Genomic DNA, 25008 nt, shown 5'->3' with positions numbered 1-25008 from the left:
AGGATGGGAGATTTCCAGACTAGGGGGCATATTTTTAAGGTGAGAGGAGAGAGATTTAAAAAACAACATGACAGGCAACCTTTTTACACTGAGGGTGGTTAGTGTATGCATGAACTTCCAGAGGAAGTGGTGGATGCGGGTGAAATTATAACATTGAAAAGACTTTTGGACAAGTAAATGAATATGAAAGGTTTTGGAAGGATAAGGACGGGGGCAGACAAGTGTGACTAGTTTAGTTTAGGATTATGTTTGGAATGGACTGGTTAGACCGATGGAGTTTTTTCATGCTGTGTAACTCTATGATTCTGAGTCAATGGCAAATGATTAAAACAAGTTGACCACAAGAAGATTGAGCTTCTATGTGTCTGCTGCGAAAATTGCTACAAGTTCAACAAGCTCTAATGTTGCTGGAATTGATCATGCAGTAAGTTAGCAGTTTCCTACCAATTCTCGGACCTGGGTTTAAATTTAACTCTGACTAATGGAACTGAAATTTCCACTTATCTGAAGAATGGTTAGCTTGAAACGTTAACTCTGACATCTTTCCACAGATGCTGTCAGACATGCTGAGTTTCTCCAGCAATTTCTATTTTTGAAGTTTCCTCTCACCATCTCTGCTTCCTTTTGTTAAATACATTTAAATGGGTTTCAAGCAAGTTTCCTTTTATTGTGTGGATTCACAGTGCACAATTAATCAAAATGTGAGGCAAAAACAATGCAATGCTAGTTAGTGTGACCTGTAGAAGAGAAGAGAATCTTGATAATACACAAGTCTTTCTTTCAATTCAATTTACAATACAAACCATCAATATAATTTCTGTAAAAAAATTGTCCCCAGGATTTTATATTTCTATTTTAAGATCTCATGCATACAGGAAATACAACATATGGTAATTTTTCAAAAGTGTATCCATTATAAAGTCAACTATTTCATGAAAATTCTAAATCCCCAATATGTATCCCGTTGCTTAGGTCAAAATATTTGCATGTTCAAACAGATACACTGACATCAATTTGATATCTTCATTTATTTTCTCCTTCTTCACATTAAGAGTGTGATTACCATGAATTATGAGTTAATTATAAGTTATAGTGATCTCCCGTTTCCAATCTTGTCAGCTGGTATGCTAATAGTAATGCCACGTAGTTATTCAATTCAATGTTTACCTCATATCAATATAGACCTTATCCTTTGTTGCACTGTCTGAAATCAATGTTTAAAATAGGTCTAGAAACATCATTTCTAATTTGTTCTTAGAACTTGGAATACTTCCTTTAAGTAATATATTTTAAATAAATGCTATCTCAGGGTGGATATAAGAAAATAATGCAAAGAAATATACTTAGGAATGATTTCTGTTTTGCATTTCGCAATATGAAAATTATAGTTTTCTGCTGTTGATTGCAGGGATGAATTAGCTGACATCCTAATTCAGGAAATGCCTGGAGTCAGACACTTAATGAATATTTTTCAATCTATGGAAAGTTTATTCAAGTTGATTCTACCAAGATAGATAGATTGGTTTTAAAAAATATCAGATGAGCCTGGAAGAGGACAGTTCACTACTTGTTTTATTTATAGACAACTTAATGGGGCAAGCTCTTGAATCCCATAAATAATCCTTCTCAAAACTGTCAACGTAATTAACATAAACTGCTTTGACTCAGTGGTTCTTCACTTGGGCAGATGTTGTCTATTCAAGTCCCACTCCAGTGTTAAGTCCAGGTGAACATTTTACCGTTGGATTGAGGGAGTGTGAGAATCATTGTTTTCTTGATAAGATGTTAAAGATAAGATATTGAGAACACAAAGTATATAACTATTTTTTATTATTCAATGAATGTGGGCTTTGCTGGCAAAGATTTATTGCTCATCTTTAATATACCCAAGGGCCAGTACTATGAGTCTGGAGTCACAAATGGGCCAGATGAGTTAAGGATAGAGCAGAATTCCTTCCCAAAAGGATATTAGTTAATTTAAGTGGGTTTTTAGAGAGAGAGAAAAGTGATTTAATAGTCTCTTTCAGCTAGCTTTTACTTCAAAAGTTTTGATTTAATTCAAATGATACCATTTTCCATGGAGTGATTTGAACCTATGTTACCAGAACATTAAACTGGGATTCTTAGATTTCTAGTCGAGTGGCATTACCACTATGTGACCAACTCCTGAATAATTTCAGTAATTCAACAAGAAAATGTGTTTTTCTCTGCATTGAAAACAATCCAAAGAAATATTCCCAAAAGTTAGAATTCTGAACCTATCTGGCCTGATACTTGGCCAACACTTTCTAGATGAGTTGTGCATATCACTATTTTTCTGATCATTGCTTTGATAACTCAAAGTCATTATGATGTCGATGTGATGTGTTTTTAATATTTGTTTCTCAACAGCAACAGTTCTGACTTCTGTGTCTTGTAATTCTGACAGGGTGATCGTGGTCTACCTGGTTTTGGACACAGAGGTCCAAAGGTAAGTTAGGATGGAAAGGGTCAAGAATGTGACTCATAAATATTTTAAAAGTTCTGGTTGCATTTTGCTTGATAATACTGCATTAATTTTTAAAGAAGATTTCTCTCAAAAGTATCTGAATCAAAGTTGTTTTTTTCTCCTGGGATGGGCAATTTGGAGAATCACTGGACCAGTGGTTCAGAACCCCAGGCCAATCTTTTGAGGTATAGGTTTGAATCCCATCATATAAAACATTTTGACTTGAATTCAATTTAATCAGAAATAAAATGCTAACCTAATGATGACCATTAACAATTGTTGATTAAAAACCCAGTTGGTTAAGTATTGTTTTTTAGAGAAGGAAATTTGCCATCCTAAATTGATCTGACTAACACATGACTCCAGACCAAGTGAAAGAGTCACACAACATGGACATAGACCCATGCGCTCAATAGATGAAACTAATTGTATTTCTCTTTATGTTAACATAATCATAGACCCCAGAGTCTAGTAATTTTGGTTCACACCGCATCACATGAAGGAACAGAGGATTGCATTGGACACATCAAATCATTTGGGCTCTGAAAGTATTTTAGTACTAATGCTGAAAGCTAGACCTAGTCACTTCCCTAACCAGTCTGTTCCAGTTGGCATTCCGTACTGGCTTCTGTCTCAGAATGTAAATGACTGCTCAGTATGTTTGAGTCTCAAAAACAGGATTAATCTAACCCACTCAATTACCCAATGAATGAATCTTCATGAAATTGATGAAGGATGAAATATACATGCCCAGTTTGGATTCCGTCTCTTGTTCTAAATGACATTACCAATACAGATGGTGAGCTAAAGCCATGCAAAGTGTTAAAAGAGGCTAATCTTGATGACAAAACAACATTTAGTCCAGGAACCTGAGATAATAAAATCAAGTCAACAGAAGTCAAAGGAAAATTCCTTTACATGCATAGTCCTCATGCTTCCATTGAAATATTGAGGCGAAAGCCAAGTTTGTACACAACTTATGTTGAAAAGTTCAGGAGAAAAGGAGGATTTTTCTTTTAAATGATATAACAACATGAAACCTAAATTTGAAAACACTTACTTATTGTGGTAACTTTGCTTGTTGAAACCATTTGTCACTTCTGTTTATGTACAGACAGTTTTCCATCCACTAAATGATCATTAATTGTGTCAGTCTCCACTATGAAGATGTATACAATGATTGATACAAATAAACCTGTGATTAGTTGCTCAACTATTGACTTGAAATTAAAACAAGGTGTTAATCTCTTGTTGGCAGGGTGAACCAGGCCAAGTAGGAGCTGATGGTCCCAAAGGACAAAAAGGAGAACCTGTAAGTATTGATTTGTTGAAGAGAATTTTTAAAAGGAACATCATCTGTTGTTGACTTCCATAACTCTATTTCTAAGCTGTCACTCTTTCATTCTAGTTTTAAAGTGTTAGTTAAATTATCATATTACAAACTCTGAGTTAAAGTAAACCATTCACTACCTTCGAGCCTGCGCTGCCATATTTGCTATCTGTTTGTGTTTGAAATTCAATGTTCATATCTACCCCGATAATCCTTAGATCCCTTGCCTAATAAGAATATATCTCAAACTGACTTAAAACAATTTGATGGTCTCGCATTCCTTGCCAACTGATGCAGAAAGTTCCACAGTTGTAGAACCCTCTGAGACAGAAAAGAATTCAACTCACCAAACCTAATTTTAAAACAGTGTCCCCTGGTCCTGGACTGACCCACAAGCGAAAGCACCTTTCTCATACCCACCCTGTCAAGACCATTCAGAATCCTACACACTTCAGTCAAGGTGCCCTTCCCACTTCTAAACTTCAGTAGGAGCAAACACAGCCTGTGCAAACTATCCTGTTTATTCCAGATGTCAGTCTAGCAAACATACATTCAATGTATTTTCATACTGCATTAAATAAAGAGATCAAAACAGCACACAATATTTTGAGATGCTGTATTACCAGTACCATTTGTAACTGATACCTCAGAAAACCTTTTAATCAGACATCCTTGACTAATTCTGTCACATTACACAATATCAAGTGTAATATAGCCTACACTCTGATCAGTCCAAAAACAGGCTGCCCAAAAAATGTTTGAAATGCTGAAACTGTAAAGAACATGTGAACATGGCTCAATTGGGTGAAAAAGAAACTGAGATAGCTATAATGGGATCAGACAGACTAAGTTGGCTTGTTCAATCAATGCCACTAAAAACAGATGTGTTGATTGTTTACTTTGTAACAGTCTTATGTAATATTGCTGACACAGACTGGTCTGCTGACATAATAAGTTATTGATGTGTTTCATTGTTTTATGAATATTTGAAATCTTCAGCACATAGGGCATAATTAGGATCAATAAAATAATGGAAGTGTGCAGAAGCCATTCAGACCATTATTTCTGTGTCAGCTTCTTGTTAAAGTAGTCCAAAAACTAATTGCACAACCCTTTCAATACTCCAAGGCCCAGCATCTTCCTCTGCTTCAAATATTTTCCAAGTATTTAATTAAGAGGTGCAATATTCTCTCCCTTCCTGTTGAACAATTCCTCCCCCATCTTAATAAACTATCTCTGTTCAAAATAAAATATTCCTGACTCTCTCATTCTCACGTTATTACCATATTCGTCTTTAGTTTGTCTCAAAACTTGAGGTAACAATAAAGTTAGTAACAAGATTATGCACTGGTTTTGGCTGATAAAATAGTGGCACCATGGTTCTCAGTCATTTTAGATATTGCAATAAATGCAATTATATAAAGTCTGTCTGCAGATTGGTTTCCTTAAAGTATATAAAAGTGGTTCAATTTCATTTATTTCAATTAAATAAAGTAGGATGAGAGGAATACTTATTTTTGGCCACTGGAATATCCAAGAAATTCTCAAAAATATCACACAAAGCACCTAAAGGCATTGTCATTGTAACTGTCCTGTCCTTTTTCTGATATAGTGGTGATGCTATCATGAAAAGAATTATCATCAAATATAACACAAATCTTTACCAAATAAATGATTCTTTGCTCAATTCTTTCAAATGAATTGCTCAATTTCTAAAACATTGCTAAGTCAGCTGAATGAGTCTTTATCCCTCACAATGTCATCAATAATTGTTCCAATTTTGTCTTTACTCACAAAACAAAATGACTTTTATAAGAATGCTCCTTCAACCATTTTCTCGTTGCTTCACATCTTTGTACATCTTCTTGTTTATCCCCTCTCAAATCATTCATTCAAAATGGGGGAGATATACAATGGGGCTTTTCAGCAGAGTTGGGGTGGTGAATTGGTGGAAACTTCAGTTTTATCTACCTATGCCATATCTACAGATTCTGCTGATGTCCCAACTAAAGTTACAGTGGGATAAATCCTGTGAAAGTTCAAGGAATATATGTTTGATAAATTCCTTCCCTTTAAATGAGGCCGTCAGAGACTGAGAATCACCTCAGCGACCTGATTAGCAATCCTTTAAATATTTAGATTGTTTTGTAATGTAATTGAGAAAGAAGGAAGAAAGTTGGATGAGTTTGGCTGGGACATCTTTTCAGCTGCAAATGTGTTGCTGGTCAAAGCACAGCAGGTTAGGCAGCATCTCAGGAATAGAGAATTCAACGTTTCGAGCATAAGCCCTTCATCAGGAATACTGATGAAGTATTCCTGATGAAGGGCTTATGCTCGAAACGTTGAATTCTCTATTCCTGAGATGCTGCCTAACCTGCTGTGCTTTGACCAGCAACACATTTGCAGCTGTGATCTCCAGCATCTGCAGACCTCATTTTTTACTGGGACATCTTTTCAGTTTATAATGTTGATAGCAGTAAGAGGAATACTTTCTAATAACACTTTCTTAAATTCCAGGGTATAATAGGCTATGATTCATGGGAGAAAGGTGAAAAGGTAAGACAAATTATTTATTAAACTGGGTGGATGCGGGGAAATCATTAGTAAGCTATTGTTGGGGATCCAATTGTGCCTGTGCATTGGAGAGAAGTTACAGAGAGAAAGTATTCATATTTGGGTATAAACACAAGACTGAAAAATAAGAATTGCATGTAATTATAAAAGCACCGCACCTTGCATATTCACTTTTCTGTGGCAGTTGCTAAATGATAGAGTGTAATTCCTGTGTTGATAGAATCCTTTATTCCTTTCCTAATTAAGAATGAAGGCGCAATGGAAAGATTAATACCCCTGATAAAATAAAAAATGCATTATAACTTGCTGATAGCCTCTGTGTAACGAATAGCTATTAATAAGACATTTGAGTAAACAATTAGTATCCATTAGTAATTCCATAAACTCCTGACATCTATTTTGAGAAAGTAGTGGTGTAGTGGTAATGTCACTGGACAGTAATCCAGAATACTCAGCCAATATTTTGGTGACGTGAGTTCAAATTCCATCTTGGTATATGGTGAAATTTCAACTCAAAAAACTCTGGACTAGAGAGCTGGCCATGTAACCACTGATGATTGTTAAAAATACCCATGTGATTCATTAATTCCATGTAGGGAAGGAAGTTTACTGTCCTTGCCTGGACTGGAAGACATGTGACTCTGGGAGCTGGTCATGGATGTCAACAAGCCTCAGTCCAATCAAGGGGGACAGCCTTTGGTTAGGGGATCCTGGCCCAATAAGTAAATGGCCAGGTGGTCAGCATCAGAATCCTCTTTCCATCGGAGTTGAGGAGTCAGATGACTGTCACACATCTTGATTCTTTCTGACCTATTATGGGCTGTTTTACTCCTGGAATTATGGAAAGTGGAAATGTGGAACAGTTGGTGAAGGCTAAAACATAGAAAGCAATCAAGTCGGGTGTGTCGCGTGAGTGGTGTTGCAAGTTGGGGTGAGTGAGAAAATGTGTTGCAGACACTAGTGTGAGTGGTTAAGCATGGGTCTTGGTGGGAGGTGAGTATGGTAACAGAGATAAAATGGGTGTGAGAAAAGGTGAAGTCATGCACGCCATATGGAGTGGAGAAAATCATTGGACTTATTCCAGCCTTGCTGACCATTCCTCCAGATTGCTGAGTATGCTGTCCCCTGAGTGGCAACCTTGTCTAGTTTCACAGCTTCTACTGCTGCATCCAGGGGCCGAGAAAGTCCTATCTCAGCACCATGTTATTCAGCAAGAAATCTCAGGCAACGCATACAAAATGAGGCATTGATTTCCCTGCCTGCTGAACCTGGGACACGTCAGAAACTGTGCAATGCAGCTCTGCACTGACAGTGCTTGTCAGGGTTCATAGTGATCTTTTAAAGATGGTGCAAGCAGTGGGCAATTCCAAGATTTCTAGAGATTGCTGAGTTGTTCCAAGAATGGCACATGTTAATAAGAGGTGGAAATTGGACATGCAACTCCTCAGCGGCAATGGCAATTAAAGTGGCAAGTTTGATAAGATTCGGCAAGAAAACTCTGTAGGCCTCATGGAGGGAAACACTTGACCAAACTCGATACTGCTTACACTTAGTTTTAAGAAAGCCTAAGATCCAACCCAACGTGTATCATCAAATACACAGCAGACTGTCATAACTGAGGTGGGATGCACAGCCTTTGAAAGAGATGGGCCACAGGATGTTTGGATGTTTGATTGGTCATAGTGTAAAGATACTGGGCAAACCATTTGGGACTATGATAAGGAGAATTTATTTCACCCAGTCAATGGTGAGCCTGTCGAATTTACTACCACTGAAAGCAGTCAAGGACAAAATATTGTATGATTTCTATAAGGAATTGGACATATCAGTTAAGGGTTGTAGCATTCAAAGAGTTTGGAGGAGAAACTGAAACAGGCTATTGAGTTTGAGGATCAGCCAAAGGATCAGCAGGTTCAGATGGCCAGATACCCTCCTCCTGCTTTTATTTTCTGTGCTTCTATGTTTCTATGAGGGGTGAGGGTTGGAAGGAGGCTTTATGTCTTATTATGTTCTTAAATGGAAGTTGGACACAGTGCAGGAAAACCGAGACAGGTAATTTGTCCATCCCACTTCTGCGGTGTTTCTGGGGTTGCACTTCATGACTCCCACTAACTCTGGCCTTAGAATTGGAAATCCTGACTGCCAGGATCCATGAACCTGGGTTGAGTTCGAGGTGCCAAGTATTGCTCCGACTGTTTGTTCCTGATGCAGAAGTGATAACTCGAGCTGTAGAATCAGAGTGCGCAGAAGAAACCTATTCAGCCCATCACGTCTGTGCTAGATCTTTGAAATTGCGAACCAATTAGTGCTATTTCCTCTCTTTGGCCAGAGCCTTGCAAAACTTCTTTTTCAAGAAGATATAATTACATTTTGGAAGTTATCATTATTTTTTATTTTACTTTGTTTATTCATGGGATGTCCGTGTCGCTGGCTAGCTCAGTATTTATTGTTCATCTCTAATTGTCCAGAGGGAATAGTGAAACTGAGTGGGGGCCGCTACAAATACATATGTAAATGAGATCAGTTTTAGTTTATAAAGTGTCTGACTCCATGTTCACTTCTGAAATGTGGATAACTTCTGTCTTCTTTCAAACTAGTACAGCATGAAATGCTTTACTCTCGGTCTCTTCCTTCTGTTACTCTGGAGTTTGACCAGGGCCCAACCTTAGCATTGCCTTGTCACATTTGCTTTGTTGAAAATTCAAAATGGCTTGGACACAAATAAGGAGTATATCTAAATTCTAAGGAATACTTGTCGATTCCACCAATTTGTCGGAATATCTTCAAAGATTCAGTGGTATTCAATTGTCTTGTAAGATAATGCTTTGCACTGTGTATGTACCGATGGAATTAGCATGTTTCAGAACCTTTGAGTTCAATGACTTTGTCATGCCAGGAGATGCCAGAAGAAGATCTGAGATAGTGAAGGTGTGAACTGTTCAGCTTTTTCTCCTGCCAAGCATGTTTTGTTCAGGTTTCAGTACTGTGGAGGAATACACTGATGACATAGGCTTGAGAGACTCACTGTAAACTGTTCTCAGTCAGGTTGCTGCTGTTCTGCACATTACAGTATGTAACCCCTAACACTGATAACCTAACACTGGAAAAACAGACCAGGAAAGGAAGCAGAAGTAGTGCTTTAGAAATGCAAACTATTGTTAATGAGGCCAAGTGTGCACTATTTAGTCTGATTATAGACACTAGGATAGCTTACATTAAGCTGAAAAGTATTAATAAACCACAGAGAAGTTTCATGGAATGAAAGAGTGTGAGAGTAGGGAGATGTGGTAGGACGCTGATTGACAATGACATTAAACTGCTGCACCAAACTTTTTATCATTCTTTGAAGATTTAAACATCCCTTCACCAATTAGGATTATGTAAATTCTTCAGGAGCCAGTTAAAATATTTACAGAAATTGACACTGGGACTCCTAATAGCAATGCTGACTGAGTTGTTCTGGCTGGCGTCACTTACAAGCTGTTTTTAACATTGAAAATAATTCTGGCCTGATATATGATGCTTAGACTTGTCTGAATGCTCTTAATGTCTCCATGTTCCTTCATAAAATATATAAATAAATCTTTAATAACTCTAATTCAATCTAAACATGTTGGTGTTGCTCTATAGGACCTGAATAACTAAAGAATAAGCATCAATTTGGTAGCTGTCATGCCTTGGAAAGTGGTGGTCCTATCCCAATTTTAAAACTTGATCATAGATATCTGGACGAATGTGCTGAGAGACTGCTGCACTGTCCGAGGCTGTGTTGTTTAAGTACGATTATACTAAGGCCAATGTATCTGTTCAATTGGTTGTGGAGGGTTCAAGGTTGTAGAGTTGAAAAGAGGCAATCACCCTTAGACCAAAACCAATAGTCGTGAGTTTTCATTGGATTTACTGTTTGTGTGATCATTCTATGTGAAAATTGTCTTCTAAGTTTTTCTTCATGTAAACAGTTTCATTGGTTGTGTGGTGCCTCTGTCCTGCAAAGGTGATAGAGTACTCAGAGGAGGAAAGTACCTCATGAAATTTAAATTCAATTGATGAAGTCTGAAATTAAAAGGCTTCTCTCAGGAATGGTAACCATGATACCATTAGGATTTTCTTTATTGTAAAAGCCTGTCTGGTTCACTAACATCCTTTATGGAAGAACAACTGTACTTTGACAGAGGCAGTAGAAAGTGAGGACTGCAGATGCTGGAGATCAGAGTTGAGAGTGTGGTGCTGGAAAAGCACAACAAGTCAGACAGCATCCGAGGAGCAAGAAAGTCGACTTTTCAGGCAAAAGCCCCTCATCAGGAATGAGACTTGTGAGGGGGGAGTTGAAGTGTTCAGCCACGGGGTGGTGGGGTTGGTGGGTGCGGGAGTCCCAGAGATGTTCACTCTTAGCAGCTTCCCCTTCCAGTCCTCCCATTTTCACCAATCCAAAGGGATAGCCATGGGCACCTACATGGGACCCAACTATGCCTGCCTTTTTGTCAGGTACGTGGAACAGTCCATCTTCTGCAGTTACAGTGGCACCAACTCCCCAACCTGTTCCTCCACTATATCGATGACTGTATCAGCACTACTTTGTGCTCCCATGAACAGTTCATCAACTTCTCCAACACCTTTCATCTCAACCTCAAATTCACCTGGACCATCTCGGAATCCTCCCTCTCCATCTCCATCTCCATCTCCATCTCCGTCAACTGACTAACCACATACATCTACTGCAAGCCCACCAACTCCCACAGCTACCTGGACTCTACCTCCTGTAAAAATGCCATCCCTTACTCCCAATTCCTCCGCCCCATTTGTTCCCAGGATGACCAATTCCACCTTAGAAAATCCCAGATGGCCTCCTTCCAAGGTTGCAATTTTCCTTCCCACAGGTCGACGATGCCCTCAGCGCGTCTCCTCCACGTCTCACACCACCACCCTTGAACCCCACCCCTCCCAACACAACAAGGCCAGAATGACTGTATCGTCGACCACGTGGGAAGGGAAATTGCGATCTTGGAAGAAGCCTCCGCACACGTCGCAGCATTCTCAGCCACTTCAACCACCAACTAACGGACCCCACCACCAGAGATATATTTCCCTCCCCACCCCATCAATGTTCCCGAGACACCATTCTCTCCGCGATGCCCTCGTCAGGTTCACGCCCCCACCAGCCCACACCCCACTCCAGCACCTTCCCCTACCACTGCAGGAAGTGCAAAACCTGCGCCCACACCACTCCCCTCACCTCTGTCCAATGCCACAAAAGATCCTTCCACATCCGACAGAAATTTATCTGTACCTCCACCAATGTCACCTCCTGTACCCATTGCACCTGATACGGTCTCCTCTACATCATGGAGACTGGACGCCTACTTGCAAATCATTTCAGAGAACATCTCTGGGACACCCACACCAGCCAACCCCACCGCCCCGTTGCTGAACACATCAACTCCCCCTCTCACTCCATCAACGACATGCAGATCCTGGGCCTCCTCCATCACCAAACCTTTACCACCGGAGGCCTGGAGGAAGAAAGCCTCATATTCCACCTTGGGAACCTGCAACCACACAAGATCAATGTGGATTTCAACAGTTTCCTCATTTCCCATCCCCCACATTATCCCAGTCCCAAGTCACCAACTCTGCACCGCCCTCCTGACCTGTCCATCACCTTTCCCATCTATCTGCTCCACCCTCCTGTCCGAACTATCACCTTCTCCCCCACTTTCATCTATCTATAACATTCTCAACTACTTTCCCCGAGCCCCAGCTCCGCGCCCCCCTCCCGTTTATCTCTCAGCAACGCCCAACCCACAAGCCTCAGTTCCTGATGAAGGGCTTATGCCCGAAATGTTGATTCTCCTGCTCTCAGATGCTGCCTGACATGCTGTGCTTTTCCAGTACCACACTCTTGTTTTTGATAGAGGCAGCCTATTATTCAGCTCAATAGACTTGCTACTAAGCCTAATGAATTTTAATTATTTATTTAAACTTAACAAGACAACTGCCAATTATGATGCCGAGCCACCCAATATGTTCTGAGGGTGGAAATACAGTGGGCTAGCCATCCAATCCTAATTTGTATGTTCCCCACACCCATCAAATGTATGGCCAGGGAGGGTACAGTAACCCTGTGGGCCTCCATGTTGATCATTAGCAACATTTTAAATTTCTTTTCTGGAAGGGTCAATATTTTACATCTTTCAGATCCTCTAATTTTCTCTGCCTTATACTTTAGCATCTTGATGCATAGAAAATCCATCCCCAGTAGATTGCCTTTAGTTATTAGCAGGATGCAGATTAAAATGAGAAACAAATTTATGTCAAATTGTAAGTGTGAGAAATTGATAATAAAATTGCTGTTCAATGATAATTTTCCATGTTTGTTTGAAACAACCTCAGATCTGAACGTACAACTTGCACAATTGCATCTCCTGGAGTATTAGGCATTCATATATTTTCCAGCAAGTAAAGGATGGTTGTATCAAATCTGACATGAGGATGCTTTTCCTCACACAAAAAAAGGATGGTAATACACGCAGAAACATTCTTAAACAACGAATAGATAATATGTAATATTTAAGATGAAACTGAGGTTCCATTCGTCACAGAAGATGACAGCTGGGTGTCAGGGACAAGTCATTGTTTGAACACTTCTGCCACAATTTATTTTAAAAAAACACTTTTTAAGTGCTTCTGTGATTATTGGACTCAGTTGCTGTTCTTTTGACAGTATGTGGAACAAGAAGGATTCATTTCTGTCAATCAACTGTCCAAACCAAAACTGGCTATTTCCACGCTTCATATTTTTGTCAGGGCCACATAATTTAACCACACTGAGACACAATAACAGATAATTGTTGTTCAGATATACACAAACAAGCCAGAATCAGTAGTTATGCATCTTAACTACACAGAGCCTTTTGACCTTCATTCCTCACTGTGGGATTTCTTTCAACAACATTTTTTTACAGTAAGAAAAATGAATACCAGTTGTTCTTTGGTGGTAGCAAGTACATGGATCATTTTTATGATCTGCAGCCTTCAGGGCACATACTGATTGTCCACTCTCTCAACGGACGCACAGTGAGAGGGAGTATGGTATTCTAATCAGGTCCTGGATGAGATCCCCAATTCCTTATGGTTCCAGGTGGGACACCCCAAGATGTTAAGCACTCAGTAAGGAGGGAGTGAACTGACTCCCCATCTTTATTCACCAGCCCCTCATCTGTCCGAAATAAAGTTATATTTAAAAGGAACCATAAGACCATAAGACATAGAAGCAGAAATCAGGCCATTCAGTTCATCAAGTCTGCTCCGCCATTCAGTCATGGCTGGTAAGTTTTTCAATGAGGAGAAAGTGAGGACCGCAGATGCTGGAGGTCAAAGTCGAGAGTGTTGTACTGAAAAAGTACAGCAGGTCAGCCAGCATCCAAGGAACAGGAGAATTAATGTTTCGAGCATAAGCCCTTCTCCTTCCAGAATTTTCTCCTGGCCTCTGGAACCGCCCAGATGCCATTAGCCATGCAACTGCTCCTTCCACGACTGCCGGGGTGATTTAATAATGCCATTCCACCCCCGCTGCCACTTAACGGCTCACAGCAACTGCTGACCGAGATCGCCATCCACCTGACCACCTCTACAACTGCCCGAGAAGACTACTACCACAGAATCCACCGCCACTGCTGGATTCACCAGCACTGGCTGATTCCTGATGAAGGGCTTCTGTCCGAAACGTCGATTCTCCTGCTCCTTGGATGCAGCCTGACCTGCTGTCCTTTTCCAGCACAACACTCTCGACTCTGATACACTTCTCAACCCATTCTCTTTCTCCCTGTAACCCTTGATCCCTTTGATACTCCAGAACCTTAAATATATTCAATGACCTGACCTCCACAGACTTCTGTGGCAATGAATTCTATAGATTCATTACTCTCTGGCTAAAGAAGTTTCTCCTTATCTCCATCCTAAAGGGTCTTCTCTTTAATCTAAGGCTGTGCCCTTGGGTTTTAGTTTCTCCTACCAACGGAAACATCTTCCCAGCATCTACTCTGTTCAGGCCATTCAGTATTCTATATGTTTCAACTAGATCCCCCCTGCACACACTACTCCAAGTGTGGTCTGACCAGAGCCTTATAGATCCTCAGAAGTACATCCCTGCTTTTACATTCAAGTCCCTCAAAATAAGTGAGACTCAAAATAAGTAAATCATTGCATTTGCCTTCCTAACTATTGACTCAACCTGCAAGTTTACCTTGAAAGTCCTGGACTAGAACTCCCAAGTCTCTTTGTACTTCAGACTTATAAGTCTTTTCCCTATTTAGAAAAAGGTCCATGCCTCTATTCTTCCTACCAAGTACATGACCTCATACTTTCTCACTATGTATTCCATCTGTCACTTCTTTACCCACTCTCCTAGTCTGTCCATATCCTTCTGCAGTCTCTCCACCCCCTAATGCTACCTGTCCCTCTACCTATTTTTGTATCATCTCTAAATGTAGACAGAATGTCCTCAGTTCCTTCATCTAGATGTATGATGTAATTTGTTGATGCATAATTTGAAAGGTCGTGGTCCCAACACTGAGCCTTGTGGAACACTACTTCTCACCAGCTGCCATCATGAAAAGGATCCTTTCATCCCTCCTCTCTGCTTTCTATCAGACAGCCAAGCTTCTATCTATGCTCGCACCTTGCTTCTGACACCATGAGCCCTTATCTTACTCAGCAGCATCTGTATGCAACCTTGTCAAAGGCCTTCTTGAAGTCCAGGTAGATAGCATCCATTGGCCCTCCTTGGTTTAACCTGCTTGTTCAAACACCAAAGAATTCTAGTGTATTTGTCAAGCATAACCTCCCCTTGATAAAACCATGCTGACTCTGCCCTATTTTACCATACACTTCCAAGTATCCAGAAATCTCATCCTTCACAATGGATTCCAGAATCTTACCCAAGACTTAGTTCGGCTAATCAGTCTGGATTTTTCTGTCTTTTGCTTTACTCCCTTTTACACATTTTCCAGCCCTCTGGGATCCTCCCTAATTCTAGCAATTATTTGGAAGATCACCACTAACGTCACTGCTATCTCATCCGCTATCTCCCTTAGAACTCTGGAGTATAGTCCATCTGGTCAAAGTGATTCATCTACCTTCAGGCCATTCAGTTTTTCTAGCACCTTCTCCTTGGTGAAAGCCAGCATACTCAGTTCTGCCCCCTCATTCTCTTAATTTTTTGGGATATAACTCATGTCTTCCACAGTGAAAACTGATGTGAAGTAATTATTCAGTTCCTCCGCCTTGTTCCCCACTAATATCTCTCCAGCGTCATTTTCCTGCAGCCCAATGTCCACTTGCATCTCTCTTTTGTCCATCATATATCCAAAGAAACTCTTACAGTGTTCCTTTATATTACTGGTGAACTTACCCCCATATTTAATCTTTTCCCACCTCATTTCTTTTTCCGTTGCCTTCTGTTGGTCTTTGCAAGCTTCCCAATCTCTGGTTTTCCACTGCTCTTTGCCACATTATATGCTTTCTCTTTTTGCTTCTTTTTTTTTTACCAAAAAGGCATGCCATAGAGGCACGGTAGGTGGTTAATCAGGTGAGTTTGTAAGATATGTCAAGAGCTCTTGATTGGAAACCCTTGTGAAACTCAACTCGGACAAATTACCAAAAAGGGGTAAAATTCAGCCCTTTGATATGATTCTCAAAGTAGAATCCATGAATCACATCCCTTGTGTTCTGACCCCACTTCAAATTCATTAACATGTCCATGGATCATAACCCTTGGTCATGGATGGCTATAGTGTAACACCTTAACAATGTCACAATGTTCTTGATCACCCTCACTACCACCATCTCCCCCCCCCCCCCCCCAAACTCCTGCAGATAATGGTTCCAGCCAGAATCACCCCCTCCAGCCTACTATGACATTATGCGTGCTCCCCTTTATCCTATAAGTTACCCCCATCACCATCCTCTTCCCCACTTCAACACAAGCCTCTGCTTCCCCCACTAACTCATGGACTGTACACACATCCTTGGCTTCCTGCTCAACAGCACCGCCTTTTGACTGGACTGAGGACTAGCCCTGACCTATTATTCAATGTGGCCTTTTGGTTGAACAAGTATTTGCCACTCAGACAGTTGGCACATGTTGTAGGTGTGAGATTGAAATCGCTGCATGCTGTAACAAGATTTCCCCAATGCTGGATGCATCCCAATCGATGAACACAATAAGAAGTTTGTTTGTGTATCTGTGCAAACGAGCAATGTGGCAGCCCTGATAGCCTTCAGATCCTGAGAGAGATGACAAAAGAGGGATGCCAACATGTTATCAGATATGCCACAGCATGGCAAGGCAAGGCATAGATATTGCAAACATACAGATAGGCATTAAGAAAGTGTGTGGTAAAAAAGCAAGCAAGTCGTCCTGAAATGCAGCCTGATTCAAACCAATGCATAAAGTGCTCTTGAAATAGTCTTTCAGTTGCTAGTTGCTGATTAACCTGCATTTCCTAAGCAGTTCTGAAGAAGGGTCACTGGACCCGAAACGTTGATTCTGTTCTCTCTCCACACATGCTGCTAGAACAGCTAAGCTTCTCCAACTATTTCTGTTTTTGTTTCTGTACTTCCTAAGCATCCTGTAAGTGGGATAGAGAGGAGCCATGAGAACCCTGAATGGCTCACAATTTTCAGATGGCAGTGTCAGTGGATGGGAAATATGTGTGGCCAATGCTCATAGATCATGTTCTGGGATACTGGTAACCAACATGGATCGCAATTAGTTCAGTATTTTGTCTCTTTCCCTCTCTTCAAATACCATGCCTTGGTACAGCATTGATGACCATGGAGTTGCATGTTCATATTGCTGTAGAGGTGTGGATCATCTTTGTTGGTAGCACATCCAGATTGTGAGGCTCTCCAGAAAGGTCATTCTTTGTCTAACTCAGCCTCTTGTAGGATAGATATTGCCCAGCAGCATCAGACTTCACAAATCACGAGTTTTTATGATATGAGTTCAAGAAACTTCAACAGTCGTTTCCCAGACTTAGCCAGTGACATTGTTGTGGTTTCAGACTTTGCTTGCACCTCTTTGTTGGTTGTGTGATTTTTTTCCAACATTGCTTCATTATTTTCCTGAGTAACTATTAGTCTGTACCTCAATTATTCCCTGCATGTTTTGGTGATTACCCAACATTTTCTTTCACGTGCCAGACCTAAGGGAGACAGCGTATGATGGTAATGTTACTAACTTTGTTATTCAGAGAGTCAGGCTAATATATTAGGGACATGGTTTCAAATCCCATTAAGACATGGTGAACTTTGTATTTAATAAAAATTTGGAATAAAGAGCCAACCTAATGCCGACCAAGTGTTGTTGCCTGTCATTGTTTAAAAATAAATCTGATTCACTAGTGTTTATTAGAGAAGGAAATCTGACATCCTTACTTGGTCTGGTCCAATATGTGATTCGAGATTCACAATAATGTGGTGGCTTGCCATCAAGTCCACATCCTATGAATGAATTGAAGAAAACAAGCTCTGATGTAGCATGCCAGATAGTCAGCTTTGTTTCCATGGTTATTTTTGTATTGCTAATGTTCATTCATAAATTATTTTTTAAATGCGTTTTTACCCATTCTAACTCCTTATTCCTTGTTAACAATCTGCCTGCTGACAAAATTTGTTGACCTGTTTTGGTTTTCTTCTTCAAAGTTGATAGCAGAGGTCTTGCATTTTGAACAGTACAAGACATTCTGCTTTCCAATAATTTTGCCCAGCTTTTTCATCTCATTTTCATTCACGACTCTCTTCAAAATCTCTTGCAGTTTCTTTTCAGAGTAAGCAATAAGAATAGTGTCATTGGTATTTCTTATGTTATTAAGGTTGTTGTCTTCAACTCATAAGATCTTCAATCTCTCTAAGATGTTTTCACCACACAAATCAAATAAGTCTGGGGCAAAACCATACCCCCATCTGATCCATCCTTGAAACTTCACAAAATTGCTTAGACCATCTCAACTTTTATAATTGCCATTTGTTCCCAATGAAAATTTCTTATTCTACTAATATTTTGGGCAACAAGGTCAAAAGATTCTAACACAGTCATCTGTTCTTCATGCTTTGCTATGGGGTTGGTTCAGTTGGTTGGATGGTTGATTTGCGAAGCAGTATGACTTCGATTTCCATTATCAGCTGAGGTTACCATGAGGGACTCTCCTCCTCAACCTCTCCCTTCGCCTGAGACAAGGTGACTCTCAGGTTAAAGCACCTTCAGTCATCTCTCTCTGTAATGAGAGAGCAGCCCTATGGTCTGGAAAGACAATGGCAACTTGACTTGATTCATGCTTTGCTTTATTAAATATCTTAATCAATAAAACTTATTTTTTTTCATCTCTATAGCTCTTTCTGATCAGAGTAGGTGTGCCTTAAAGATTAAAATTCTGAAATTTCTGACAATACTGTGCTAATGGTCCTATTCATTATTACTTGAAAAGAATCTTGGTGGTGTGATTCATAAACTGAGTGAGTGTGAAGCCCCGGCTTTCTAAGAAGGCCATGCATTTATTTAAGTCTCCATTTACTGTCAAACTTCACTGAAGATGAAGGTCAGTTCATCCATTCAAATGTCTTCTAAACCTTTAATTTGTATGCTAATTATTTCATCTGGCTCTTTGACATGATTGGCCCAGGAAGTCTGAGCAAGATCATTGATCTTTTAAAAAAAACATTTATCTTCTGATATGTTCTGCCCTCAAACTTATTGGACAAGAGCATCCTGTTATGAAACAGAAAGGAAAAATTCGAAAATATCACACCTAACAATGGATTGGATCAGCATGATAACTACACCCCCTTTATCAGCAGTAGCCATGATGTTTACTACGGTATAAATGTCCACAGTTTCTGTAAAAAGCTAAACCTGTAAGATAAATGTTAGGTAACATGGCAGGTTGGGGAATAGTGTCAGGTGGGTTAGGAAAGCAGCTGGAAGAGGATGGCAGGTGTGTGCACGGTTGTGGCGCCAGGAGAGTAAGGTTGTGTTGGTCATTGATAGATTAAGGAGTAGGGTGGTTAGTGGGTTGGGGATGTAGGGTACCAGTTGGTATTGTAGATAGGGTTCCAGTTTGTTTAGCATCATAGATGACAAGGTGGGTTGGTAGGGTAGGATACTTGGTGTGTTATTACATCAGGTGGCAGGTAAGTGAAGGATGTAGGATGCCAAGTGGGTGAGGTCAGACTGGCAAGTAAATTAGGGCATACATCATTAAGCAAGTGAGTGAGTCCTGAGAGTAGGCTGAATAGTCAGATTAGGGATAGGTGTTGCACCTGTTGAGGTTGGATTGTGGGAGGCTGGTGTTGGTTGAAGATGGGGAAGGGAAGGGGTGTTGTGTATGGTCAGAGGAAGCCAAAGGAGAGTCGGGGGGCATGTTGTGTTGATGGTAGGGTGTGATGGGTTGCATGAGTATACTTAGCTCTGGCATAGGAGGTTTGAAAGACTGGTATGCCTGGGGTATGTTGGGTTCTTGTGAATATTTGATGGAGGAGTTACAGGAAATTAGGCTGGTTTTGGGTTGTTCAGATATAGGAGGGGATATGCATTCAGTTAAGATGGATTTGGTCCAGAGTGGCTGGTTTGAAGTATGTAAGACTGGGGAAGGGAAAAAGAGGGACAGTAATAAATTGCGTGCTCTGTTTAGCAATCACTCAAGATTTAGAACAGGTATAATCTTCTAATTTTTACAGTGTAACTACTGAGGCAGAATCCTGAAAAATCTCTGATTCCCAGGGGCTTGCAGATGCTAAGAAATTTCACTTTTCCTAGTACTCTCCATGCAGTGAGCTGCATTGGGATTTTCACGTGATCACAGTACAGAACCTAAACTGCAGAAATGACTCTCCAGCAAGGGAATTCATTTGTTTTCATCTTATTTATTGCTGATCTTACTTCACTTTTCATAATCTTTGGACCATATTGTTTTCTTAATTTCTTTGTCTGTTCTCCTCAAAAACATCTTGTAAATATGTGATCCATCTTTCAACTATTTGAGTTGTTTTCCATGATAACTTCCCCGTATTTCCCTGTGATGCATCTGCCAGATTTTCCTGTGATTTCCCTAATGACTTGATTCATTGTACTTGAATCCGTGTTTTAACTTTGATCTACCCCTTTCTATGTTCAGCTCCTTTCTCTTCTCTTCAAACCGTTCTTGTTTGGTCTATTTCTCTGATCCTTGGTATTTGCACTGATCTATTTGCTTTACCTTCTTTCTATCCTCCCACAGATCTAGTTTTTCATCGAGTCATCCATTTTTGTTTCTGACTTTTTAAAATTGGAATGCTTTTTTTTCATGATTCTAAAACTGATACTTTGAACATTTTGCATGTTGAATGTTTCTTTTTTGTTGTCTTCATGCAATTTTAAGTTGTTTTGAACTTCCCTTGGAATGTTTCTTTTGAGTAGATCAGAAATCAGTGCTCAAAATCCAATCTGAGTAGATGCGTGTGATGCTATCTGCTGTAGAATTACCCGTGTCTTTTGCAATGGAGTTGCTATTCTATGTGCAGGTTTCATTGTTAGTCTAACAATAGCAGGTTTCACTGTCATTACGCCTGTTGAACCAGGCTTTAAGAATGCCCACCATACTGCTTCCAAAATGGCTTCACTCTCACCCTTGCACAAGGTTGCTACTCGAGACTATCAGCCACGTCCACTGAAGCTGAAGTTTGAAGAGAGTCAGGGCTGGCCATAGCATTTATCTCACTGGATACCTGAGGATGGTTAATCTGCAACATCATAAAATAATCAGGACGCTGGAATGCAAACCAGTCAGATTTTAACCTTTCTTTCTGAGCAATTTCCACATTCCTATCTTTGGGACTTACAACAGGCTATTTCAGAGTAAACTTTGCAATGGGGGTTTAGGGGTAGAAGAGGGAATGTGGTCAGGTATTTGAAATCTAGCAACTTGATGCAAAGGATTTTGTATTGTTGAATTAATTCAGGAAACCAATTCTCCAGATAAATGCTTTGTGGAGTTTGTACATTCTCCCTGTGTCTGCGTGGGTTTCCTTCGGGTGCTCTGGTTTCCTCCCACAGTCGAAAGATAAGCAGGTTAGGTAAATTGGTCATGCTAAATTGCCCATAGTGTTCAGGGATGTGTAGGTAGGTGCATTAGTCAGAGGAAATGTAAAGTAATAGGGTAGGAGAATAGGTCTGGGTGGGATACTCTTCAAAGGGTCAGTGTGGTCTTGTTGAGCCAAATGGCTTGTTTCCGCATTGTAGGGATTCTATGATTCTTTGAAAAGCAAGGAGATTTCTCCAGCAACTGCAATGAGTGGAAATTAAAAACTATGTCCCTCATATCAATCACACATGATTTACATACATATTTTTGAGGGATGTTAATCTAACTATATCCATTTAAACCAGGATTATTGATGCTGCCAGTTGTAGCCATTTCATTGCCTAAACATAGCTTTGTGAATTGGCTTTTCAAGCAGAATGATTGATTCATAATAGTGTAAGAGTTTAGTTGATAAAGAAGGATAAGGAATAGCAATTTCTTCTCCCTTCCCTGTTAATACTAGGTGTTGTTACCATTCTGTAAATATACAACTCCTGAGGGGGTGACATGGCGGCACAGTGGCACAATGGTTAGCACTGCTGCCTCACAGCACCAGAGACCTGGGTTCAATTCCCGTCTCAGGCAACTGTCTGTGTGGAGTTTGCACGGTCTCCCTGTGTCTGCATGGGTTTCTTCTGGTTTCTCCAATAGTCCAAACATGTGCTGGTTAAGTGAATTGGCCATGCTAAATTGTCCGTAGTATTAGGTGAAGGAATAAATGTAAGGGAATGCGTCTGAGTGGGTTGCCCTTCGAAGGGTCGGTGTGGACTTGTTGGGCCAAAGGGCCTGTTTCCACACTGTAAGTAAGTAATCCAATCTAAAATATTTCTTTGCAGAGAGCTTGAATTGTCTGCTCTAAGTTTGATTTTATGCAGGAATTTGTATTCTGCACTGAAACTTATTCATTATGACAGGAATGTCAGATGTTCAAAGTTGACCAAATTTCAGCTCTCTGCAGGACGCATGGTTTTTTTAAAGTTGAATAATAGAAAATTGTCAGCACTGGAAAATGATTCAGCAATTCAGGAAACTAGGCAATTTATTAGCAATTCATTCACAAAGAATTTATGAACATCTTCACAAATGGAGTTATTCATTGTATCTCACACGAAGCATGTCATATCGCAGTAGGTACCATATGGTTTCCTGTTTGCAATAATTGCAAAAGGATTTATTAAACTTTGGTCCAAACAGGGTCTTTTTAGATAAATTAAAAGTAATCAAACTTTGCACAATTTGCCAATAATCACAAAGAGAGGTATTTTGGAGACACATCCCTGTGATGCAAATATCAGTGCTTTGCAAATTTAACTGGTCCAACAGCTAAAGGTAAAATAAAGTCAAAATAGTATGAATGCTGGAAATCTGAAATAAAAGCAAAGTGCTGGAGAATTTTAGCAGGTAGACAGCGAAATAGAGTCAACATTTTAAGTCCAATTACAATTGTTCTTTAACCTTTTGGGCCAGACGATCTGAACAAGTCCTATTGGATTTGAAACTTGTTTTCTCTCTCCCAAGCTGCTGTCAAAATTGCTGAATTTCTCCAGCATGATCTGATTTTGCAACTGGTAAGGAAAGCGGGAATAAATAAATAGAAAATGTGGAAATAGAAGTGGGGAAAGACCAAAAACAGATTGCCATCTCCCACTTTATACAAGAGCCCGAAGTTGAGATATATCACAATTTGTGGAAAGTGTGATGTTTTGATCTGGCAACCTGTTATATAATGATGATTGCAGGTTGTTCTGCTATAACACACATTTCATCAATGCGAATTCCCTGTAATGCAATTGACAAATTAGAGATGCTGCTTCTAAAGCATGAACATTTAAGACCTGTGTTGGCTGTAACACGATTATGTCACCAACACTTTAAGCACTGCTTCTCAAGTGCGATTTTTCTATAACAGGGGTTGCACAAGAATGTGGCCATAGCATTATAAAAGAACTGACTGTACTGACCAGGTCCATTGCAATGCACAATCTCAAAATATAAAATGTGAATTCTGGTTTTAATCTTGTGAGTTCCAACAGAGATCACTCATTAGCATCAAACTATGGATGATATTTTTTTCCCTCTGTTCTCTCTCTCTGTCCCAGAAAGGGATCACTAAGGAATATTTTAATCTCTAAAAGTGTTACTCTAGCTGAAACCAACTAAGTTGATGGAAAGAATCATACCTTGGAGATTCTTGGAAAGGAAAAGAAAGATTCAAAATGTGGATAGTTCGAGACAAAAATGTGCTCACTTTTTTAATTTCAGGGAATAATTATTGGTTTTCCTGGCCTACCTGATGTGGAAAGAGCCAAGGGCGAAAAGGTATAGATCTGAATGTATGCACTTCTTCTGTGAAATAGTCATTTTAAATAATGGAATTTCCAAATAAATTCAACCCCATTTGGTAATAAAGGCATGGAAAATCCTGACAATGGTTTGCATCCTCAGATTCTTCAAGTCTGATCTGAAAATATTTGGTGTGTACAATAAAAGAAAATGCAGTGTAGGAGTGCACTTTATTTTACCTGGATGTTTTTATAATTGAGATTACATCCTTTATATTCTATTGTGATAAAATGGGTCAAATTTTATATATTTTTCAAGCAATTCAATACTTCTTGAAAGTTTTGACTAAATTTCTAATTAGCAATTCAAGTAAAGTAAATAACAGGCAGCCATTGGTCTGTTACCCATCAGTAAGTTTGAGTTCTATCTCTGTACATCTTTACCTTCTTCAGTCTTTCCATTCCTTTGCAAGGTGTACATAATGAAAATTTAGATCGTGTCTCCCCTTCTCTGCAGTTCTTTGCACAGTTGTGGGCACCTTGATACTGTGATTCCAGGACATCTTTCTCAATATAAAAGAAATGCACCTCACTCCAGTCAGTTTGATTCAGTTGCCATCATTTTGCTTCTTTTCTGACACCGTCCTCCAATGTTTTAGTTGCGTTATCCAGATTAGCACTCGTGCACTGCAGTGGGAGTGTTTCTGGTCCAGGTTGATCTTTGGGTGAGGTATAAAACTAAAAATCTCTTCAAATGGATATTGAAATAATGTTAATATTTGGAGAATAGTAAGAATCTCTCTTCATATCCAGTTAAATGTCTCACACTTGTAAAATCTCATTTCACCTTGATCACCATTTTCTGTTTGGGATGTTACTATTGTTACTTACATAACAAAATTCACTGCACTCCAGCTGTGCATTATTGAGTGAAAGTAGTCAGGGGTGTGGGGCGGTGTTGTGATCATTGATCATCATCATTAGAGCCTTAACTTTGCTTTCTTTCTGGTTTCCAGGGTGATCCAGGTCCACGTGGACAGATAGGACCAATAGGCCTGAAAGGAGAAAAGGTAAGCATGAAAAATCCCACTGTCCTCACCTTCAAGATATTCTTGATACTCAACATCTCAACATATAAATATTTTGCATCAACAGTTGAGTTTGTTTCAGGATAATAGCTACTGGTGATAAGAGGACAGCTATTAAGTAGGGCAGCTG

General features: G+C 39.8%; 1 protein-coding gene across 1 annotated transcript in view; it reads left to right on the top strand.

The window, feature by feature from the left end:
• The window catches only part of col22a1 (collagen, type XXII, alpha 1), a 277290-nt gene that overhangs the window by 107462 nt on the left and 144820 nt on the right, over positions 1-25008 (top strand). The window contains exons 10-14 of the mRNA XM_060824058.1: positions 2429-2470; positions 3747-3800; positions 6336-6374; positions 23771-23827; positions 24807-24860. Of these exons, the coding sequence (XP_060680041.1) occupies positions 2429-2470; positions 3747-3800; positions 6336-6374; positions 23771-23827; positions 24807-24860 (246 nt within the window). The remainder of the gene's footprint in view (positions 1-2428; positions 2471-3746; positions 3801-6335; positions 6375-23770; positions 23828-24806; positions 24861-25008) is intronic.

Source organism: Hemiscyllium ocellatum, chromosome 4, assembly GCF_020745735.1.
Source record: "Hemiscyllium ocellatum isolate sHemOce1 chromosome 4, sHemOce1.pat.X.cur, whole genome shotgun sequence".
Classification (NCBI taxonomy): Eukaryota; Metazoa; Chordata; class Chondrichthyes; order Orectolobiformes; family Hemiscylliidae; genus Hemiscyllium; species Hemiscyllium ocellatum.
This window is presented reverse-complemented; position numbering and strand designations above follow the sequence as displayed.